At 30.0% G+C, this 8,828-nt stretch overlaps 1 protein-coding gene across 3 annotated transcripts; it reads right to left on the reverse strand.

Moving 5' to 3' along the window:
- Positions 1–24: 24 nt before the first annotated feature.
- On the reverse strand, positions 25–8,618 carry LOC122509356 (NEDD4-binding protein 2). Of its 3 annotated transcripts, none has more exons than XM_043623354.1 (8): positions 8,214–8,618; positions 7,077–7,279; positions 2,932–6,786; positions 2,638–2,759; positions 1,903–2,151; positions 1,528–1,731; positions 1,141–1,436; positions 25–961 (listed from the first exon to the last, which is right to left on the reverse strand). In XM_043623354.1, exons 2-8 carry the CDS (start codon positions 7,246–7,248, stop codon positions 898–900), a joined length of 4,962 nt encoding a protein of 1,653 aa, XP_043479289.1. In that variant the 5' UTR covers positions 7,249–7,279; positions 8,214–8,618; the 3' UTR covers positions 25–897. The 3 variants fall into 3 exon arrangements, with proteins under 3 accessions (XP_043479289.1, XP_043479288.1, XP_043479286.1); XM_043623353.1 differs by having other exon boundaries at positions 7,077–7,276; positions 7,907–8,618; XM_043623351.1 differs by having other exon boundaries at positions 7,907–8,618.
- Between the last annotated feature and the right edge of the window lie 210 nt (positions 8,619–8,828).

Raw genomic sequence — 8,828 nt, forward strand, 5'->3', positions numbered from 1 at the left:
GGTTTTAAAAAAATATTTACACAATAAAAGTTAAAAAACATGTAATTTCACAAATTTGTAATAATTATAACTTTTTTCAATATCATATATAATATATCATTTTAACGAACTTAAAAAATTAACACTCTTCGGCATTTGATCGTAGATATGATTCATTATTCAAATTACTAAAAATAACATTTTTTTTTTCATCGATGATTATAAAATATATATTTATTTAAAATACGTTTATTTGCACATCTAAGTGATTCATTTTTTTTAATCATAATCATTTAATTTCCTATAAATTAACTGAATAATTAAAGTCGATTATATTTCTTCATCTTAAAAAAAAACAATGAACTATAAAAATTCCAATAAAAAATAAATCATTAAAATACATCAATTTCAAGCATGCATAATATATATAATATAAAAAAATAATTTTTCTCAAATTCGTAAAATAGGTTTCAATTTAATAAAAAATAATTAATAAATGATCATTGACGATTAAATGTTATATATAAAACGAAAGTATTACCTCTCAAACAATCCATAATAATTTCGTATAAAAACTATAATGGAAAAATATTCCTCAATCTTTCTTTCGTATATAAAATTTGTAAGGCTTATATTATCATTCTTTTTCTTTTTTGAAAAAGAACATTCTCTTTTTTTTTATCTGCAATTCTTTTCAAATATATGCAGTTATATTATTAATTCGATGTACTCATTAATGAGGTTGAGAGAACTTCATTTTACGAAGGACTCGATATTAAATTGTCTTTATACAATCTAGAAAAAATAACGAAGAAAAAACCTTACAAAATACGAAAATAGGATTTTTGGAAAAATATTTTTTTTTAATGTATAACTCGATTAAATTAGGATTAAAAATTATTTCTGTATGAAGAATATCTACGTAGAAGAGTTACGTCGATAGAGTCTCACTTTCAAACATCCAGGATTCATTTCGGTAAAACTGAAAGAATTGAAGAAAATTATTTTAATTACTGTTTGATAAAATATTTATAAATTAAATAATAAATAAAATAATTTATTAAATTATGAATAAAATTATGAATTAATAAAAATTATAAAATTATTTATTAATTGATAAATATTTATTCAATAAATTAAAGAATATTTATGAAATATTACCCAATATTTCTGCTAGTAAGTCTTTTCGATACCGCAGGTTTTATTTTGCTTTTATTATTACTGCTCCGAGCACCACGACCAGTAACAATTAATATTTCCACTGATCTTTTATTTCGACTATTTAAAAGTTCCAATTGATGATCCAAAAATATATCAAGTGCCTGCAATGCTTCTGGGACAAATAAATTATGTAAATCCAGAGTGTTTTCCTCGCCTAAAATGTGAGTTTGAGCCGCTAGGAATGCACTAGCCGCCGCTGAATTGGCACTTTCCATTTTCTTCGAATGTAATTTAGCCTGTAATGAAAATTTCATAAATTATTTCCCTCGTTTTTCATTTTCTCGGCTATTTTTTGACAATTAAAAATAAACTAAAAATTAGAGTTACCATTTCAGAATAATATGAAGCAACAGCAGGATTTCCATTTCTATGGGCTGTAGCTGCTTTATTAAAATTTTCATTACGCAATGAAAATTCTCTTTCTGCTTCTCTTCTCGATGAATAAGCAGAACCCAATACCTGCTCATATGTCAATTCGTTAGACTCTGAATTTGTAGTTTTTGAACTCGTTGCTTTTGTCGATTTTGAATCCTGAAAATTTGTAAAATTTTTGTTCAAAAATGATATTTTTTTGTTATTTTTTATTTTTAATTAAATAAAAAATGAAGAAAACAATTTTTATAAAAATTTGTAATTGATTTAATTTCAAAAATTTATTAACTGATTTTTCAATAAATAAATGATTTTTTAAATAATTTTTACCTCTTTCGACAAACTTTGCTGTTTTAGTTTTGCAATTATACTGTTTTGTTTATCTAAAGCATCTGTTGAGCTTAAAGATTGTCCTGTGCTCGCCTCTAAAACTTCGACAGTCTCGTTGAAATTTCCATTATGTGCCTTTAAAATTTCGCTCAATGTTTCGGGATCAAAATTTGGGAACATTTCATTTAACATTTGTCTCGTTAAACGAGACGCCAAATCGTTTGAAGTTTCTCTCGCTTGCTGCTTTTTCTGTGAAATATTTATTATTATTATTATTTTCAAGATATTCTTGTTTTGAAATTACGTCTACGATCATTTTTTTTTTATTCTATGAAAGAGTATTTAAATTTTTTAAAATTAATTTAATTTTAAGAAGATAATACAAAATTTAGAGATTCAATTTCGATAGACATGCAAAAATTAGACAATTAACTTCATAAGAAAAAAAATAATTAGAAATAATTGAATTTAATTAGAATAAAAATATTTAGAAATTAAACTTCATTGAAAACACAAAAATTAGAAAATAAACTGGAATATAAAATGTATTTTAGAAAAAACTTTTTCATAATCTAATATTTTCAAATCACTCTGTAAAATTATCTCAAAATGTTTTCAAAATATTATTATTGTATTTAATTTAAATTTAACTTAATAAATGAAATAAAAATTAAAACAAAAATGAAGTTAAGTTAAATAAAAATTAAGTATTTTAATTATTGTTATTAATATTACCAGGTCATTTTTATAAACTCCTAGAGCTAATTCCATATCCATGACTTCATTCAAACTTGGAGCTTTCGATTCATTAAAAGCTTTAGCTTCTGCTTCTTCCAACGATTTTGCATATTCGGCGTCTTTGAAAAAGAAATGAATAATGATTAATAACAAATTTAATTAATTATTTCGTTATTATTTAATTATTAATTCATTTTCTATACTATTAATTAATTAATTGGAGGGCAATTAAAATTGAAATTCATTGAATCATAATTTAATGAATCAAGTTTTAAAAAATAAAATTCTTACCTTTTGCAATCATTGCATCCAATTGCTCCTGCTGATCATCCATTTGCTGCTGCATCGATTCAATCCAAAGAGCATAAATTTCTTGTGCCAATGATTTCTTCAATTGAATCACTGGGAATAGACCGTCAGGCATATGAAAATCATTATTACCAAATTGTGATTCAAGATTTTTAATAAATTCCCAACCCAAATCGAATGCCATTGTTTCATCAGATTCCGACGATTCATCACTGTCACTCTCATCTTTCTCCTTTACATTATTCTCATCGGAATTTGTCGGCGACACTGAATTCGAATCACTGGCAAACTGAAGAAAATCTTTATTTTTCGCTTGCTCCTTAATAATCTCCTCAGTGGAAACATCTGGTTCGCCATTCCTCCATTTTCTCACGCGCAACGTATGTGGATGATAAGACGCCTCACTCATCGTCACCTTCTCCTCGAGATGCTTCTGCAATGCCAAAATATCTTCAGTGACGAGAGATTTTTCCTTTCTACGATTTTGACAACCATTTTCGTTCGAATCAATGTTCAGTGACTTAGAATTCTCCGATTTTCGAACTGTCGGCGACGATGGTGATTCCGAAACCTTTGACTTTATTATTCCATCCCATGGCACACCGTCGAGAAGTAAATCAATCGCCCAATGTGAGTCGCCTTTACACAAATTTTTAAAAACATCGACTATGTAATCTCGGGAAATATCCGGAAACATGTCAATTAAACCCTGAATTTCAGCTTCTTCGGCATTCTCCTTGGGGAAATGTAACAAAATATCAACTTCGTCTGTCATGGAACTTTTGTCGAGTTTCAATTTTCTCGGCGGTGGTGTCTCGAAATTTGGAACTTGTCCCTCGTTGATACTTCGATTGAAGACATCCATTCTTTTATAACCGGGTTCATTTGTCCCGCCGACGAATAGTACATTAAAATCATAGATATCCGTATTTGTCCCCGCCTCAACAGTGTCAATTATTTTTAATTCTTCCACATTTTTCGGTGGTTCGGAGCAATAGATCGGAAATGGCGATTCTTTCCATGAAATTGCGTTAATATTGTCGTATTCTTCAGACTTCTTTTTTATTGGAAGTTCATTTTCTAGTGGAAGAAGAAGTGTTTCGGGAATATTTCCATCTTTATACGGTATTTCCTTCTCTTCGAGAATTAATTTCTCATTTTCCTCGTTAAAATTTATTGCATCGAATTTAGAGCCAAGTGTTTCTAAATTTTCTCTCGGTTCAGATAAAATGGAAACTAATTTCTCGAAATTTGATAATACTTTTTCCTCGTTCCCAGTGGAAATGTCGACGAAACTTTCGGAAGAATCTTGAAATTCTATTTCATTATCGATACATTTGAAATTGCCCTGAGATTCGTAGACTAAATGGGAATTATTTGGAGAGTCTGGGGAAAATTCGGTGAGTTTTTTACTTAAACTGTCATTTAAGTTTATTTTTACTTTGTTTGAATTTGTTTCGGTGTCTTCGGAAGTTTTCGAATAGTCATGATCACTAAGTGGCATACTAAAGTGTTCGTATTGGAGATTTTTTGTTTTACAGTAATCGTGATCCTTGACGGGCGAATGTAATTTTTCACTTAGTGAGTCGATGACAATTTCTGAATCATCGGGAAGATTCTTATTTGAGTTGCCTAAAAATGATTTTTTGATGAACTTGATAATTGAACCGAAACTTACTTTTTCTTCGGAATCGTCATTAGTTTGCTCAGTTTCGAAATTTTTTGTAGCTTCTTCGTTTTCTGTTGTTTCCTTTGTGTCGGTTAGATCACGAATTTCGAATGACGAATCTTCACTGTTGGAATCGATGTGTTCGAAAGATTCGGTGGTGGAGGATTTTGTGCCACTGTCGGGTGAATCTTTATCGTTGGCAGCCTCTTTTAATTCTTCGGTCGGACTTTTTTCCGATTGAATTGATGATGGTGATGTTGTGGAATTTTCGGGACTGTCGTCAATTTCTTCGTTGGGGGATTTATTTTCGTTCTCGGGAGCGACACTGTGAATTTGTCGTCCGTCGAGGAGGAGAGTGAAATCCCAGCATTGTGAGAGAACATTTTTATTGTCGAGTTCGGAAGAATTTGGTGGGGAATTTTTGATGAAACTGTTCTTACGCTCGGAACCAATGGCACCGAGGTTTGAATGCACTTCGTTTACTTCGTGAACGTTCATTACGTTTTCGGCAACTTTCAATACAAATGGACGATAACTGGACGATTCTAAGTTGAGGGTTTCTCTTAAATTGTTTGATTCTTGATTGTTGATTTCCATTTTTTGTTGCTCATCTTCCCAGCTTGTGCCATTTTCGTCCCATTTGTCCTGGATTAAATCTTGTGCGTTTGCCTTTGGCGATAGATCGTCGTCCTCACCGCCGAAGGTTTTGAGAGCGAGTTGCAGAGCTGTTAAATTTTCGTTCTCTGGAATTTTAACGGAATCGACGACCGTCGCTGTTGATACACTAACGGGAACATGAGGTTCCAATTTTTTCTCAGCGTCGACAATTTTATTCTTGCGTTGAATATTCTTGATCTTAACATTCTCCGTAGTTTCCTTCTTCTTCTTGGCTAAACTATCATTACTACATGGCTGTGGTGGAGTATTACTGGAATCGTATTTCAAGACAAATGTTTTTAACAATTTACCCGCAGTGATGTTTTTCTCGTAGCGTTCCAATATTTTTTGAATTGTAAACTTTGGCACATTGTGTATATTTCTTTTTGTTAATTCATTCACATTATTTGCCCAGCGTGTATTCGGTTCGAGAACTTCAAGAAAATAACCATATTTCACAGCAAAAATCACATACGGTTTCATTTCCCAACATTGAGTATTGGTATTATCAACAATTATTGGACTAATTCCATTTGTCACTGCTTTTAAAACACGTTTCTGATTAAATGTATGAGCATCGTCCAATTTTCTTAGATCAAAATCATAAATTCGTCCCTTTTTCATGAAATAATCATCAGTGCTGAAAATAAATTGAGCAGGATTATCTTCGTCGGCCAATTGAGCAATACTTCTTGCGAGATAAGTTTTTCCACTACCCGGAAGTCCGCGCACTATCACCATTATTTTAAAACCTCGTTGAATTGTTGATTTAATTCGACTTTGTGTGGCATTGAAACCGGCCTTGAATTTTTCAGGCGATGATGAGGGCGAAGCGGTGCTAATCATTTCGACCTGGGGGAATGTTGTTTTCGGTGAACTTTCAGTTGATTGTGACAAAAATTGACAAACGTTTGTCAATGTACTCTCGGGATTTGTTATTGTTTCATTGCTACTTTCCTTTTCAATTACCACATCGGCGTCGTCATCGGAACTAGCCTCGGGACCTCCAAAACGATATTGAACCTTTAAACCGCAAAGTGATTCAGTTTCTGTTTTGCGTCGTTCATCTGCTTTTAAATTGTCTCCTTGATTTAAAAATTGACGTGAACTACCAGGTCTATCACTGCCAGTTGTTGATGATGCTTCTTCTTTATTCATAGAAGAGGCGAAATTATCAAAGAAATTGTCAAAAAATGAATCAGCATCTTGGAAGTCTGAAAGTGGAGTATTTTCAGTACAATCCTGACCGTGTTTTCGCATTAATTCAAACCTTTTGAATTCATCTTTTTGCTTTTGTAATTCCTCGTCGTCAATATTTAAATACGTGAAATCAGTGTCGACTTCAAAAGCATCCTCCTCCGGACTTGAATTTCTGTTTGAATTACTGCTTGCCACCGCACCTTCCTCTTCTTTTTCAATATCTTCGTCAAAATTGGTAAAATTACTGCCACTCTCTTTGGAAGTGTTGATATTCGCCGATAAGCTAATCAAATATTCAATGGACGGTTGTACTGCAAAATAAAATATCAGATAATCAATTGCATTGTTTTATCGTCAGCAAATATATTACTAATTTTATCATATTAAAAATTTCAATTTAAAAAATTGATTTCCCGATCAAAACACCTTTTCTATTTAATTATTTCTAAACACTTTTAGAACTATTACTTTTTTTCTCATAGAAATTTTTTTTAATACTCTACACGGCTTACGTGTTAAAACTAAAAACGTACACGTTATTACATAAATAATGCGCAATAAATATTTTTCTTTTGCATATATAGTTAAAAATAAGACTTACATTTCCAGTTACAGTTTTGAACAACTGATAAAATAACGTCTGGTTCTAAAATAGAATCAAACATTTCACGAACTTGATTGAGTACTCGCTCTTGATATTCGGCAGCATTTTTTCTACTTTTATTTGATCGTTTAGTTGATTTTTCAGCGGGTAAATCACGTTTTGCAGACATTGTCGATGAATATTAAAAAATATCAATTCTTCTGAAAGATAAGATAAACATAAAATGAAAATTAATCTAGATAATAATATTTAGACAGGTGAAATCGTTTTTTTTTCTTTTTCAATTTAAAATTATTCATTCTTATTGAAATTCTTAAAATTGAATTTACTTTCTTTTAAAATAAAATCGTTTTTCAAAATAATAACGAATTATTCACAGTTAAGTTTAAATTTTTGTTATAAACTTTTTTTCCACTAAAAATTAATTTAAACTGGAGATCGAAAGTTAGAATTGTAAATTGATTTTCCTCTATAATAAGAATATGTCATACTTCTAAATTATTGATAATGGTAAATTGTTTTATAAAAGACTGATGACTCCAACACGAAATAGAAAAATTCCTTTTGTTTTGTCCGGGCCACGTCATTCAACCGAATAATTCGCGCATGAATAAAGAAAGAAAAAAAAAGTGGAAACAAGTTTCACGTTTGACCGGCAAAAGAAAGGAATACAGTCTCTAAAAAAATATTTCAAATGGAGATTTTTTTTCTAGAAAGGAAAATATAAGAAAAAAATGACAAAAACTCAAAACGTAATAGAACTTTAGCCTTGAAAACTTGAATTTTAATTCAGAAAAATAATTTAAAACATAAAAAAGTATACTCACCCTGAGCAATTAACTTGACCTTTTTATTGACTGCTAGGATTATTGATAATGAATTCATAGAAAGGAGATAAGCATGAAGTATTTAAACAATTCTTGATTCCAGAAGAGATGCAGAATAGATCAAATCGATCAAATTTTCACTTTTAAAACAAATATACAGTTTCTTTATTTTCAAAAGATTGAGTCTTGAGAGTCAAAAATTTAAATTGTTATTACATTCGATACTGAGCCATCCTAGTGTAGAGGATTCATTTATATTTTATGAAAATAACAATAATTAAATTGTAATGCTCATCTTTTTACTCACAAAGCAAAGTAGCTTCCATGTATGATTCATTTTTTATCTCACGCACATCACGCTACCAAACACATTTTCTTTTTCCATTAGAGAATGATTTCAAAATACTGACCATACCGGGGACATTTAATTTTACTTAATAATTCATAATTGTTTATTATGTTTATTGTTAGTGTTTATATAGTTATGGATGTTTGACAAGACACTTTTAACAACGTAGTTATTATTTTGATTTTACAATTAGAAGAAATAAAAAAAAATGTTAAGATCGTTTATTGGAAATATTATTCTTTAGTAAAAATTCTGGATAATGTGAAAAGAATTGAAAAAAACTACAACATTTCTGTATAATAATTATAAAATTTTCAAGTTCACACATTTTTAGGTTAGTTTAATTGAACGAACACTGACACGAATCGTTTATGAATGTGTGAGTAGCGATTGCAGCGCTGCGTGGCGATTTTAAAAGCTAAAAAAGTTTACATATACATATTTTCTAACCGCACCTTAATAGTATTTTAAAATAGATTTATTAATATTATTTTAGTCTCCTCTCTCAATCTAATTATCAATTTTAATTAATAATTTTTTATTTAATCTTAATTGAATTTGTTTAGATAATAC

Source organism: Leptopilina heterotoma, unplaced genomic scaffold (assembly GCF_015476425.1).
Source record: "Leptopilina heterotoma isolate Lh14 unplaced genomic scaffold, ASM1547642v1 Lhet_60, whole genome shotgun sequence".
NCBI classification, from domain to species: Eukaryota; Metazoa; Arthropoda; class Insecta; order Hymenoptera; family Figitidae; genus Leptopilina; species Leptopilina heterotoma.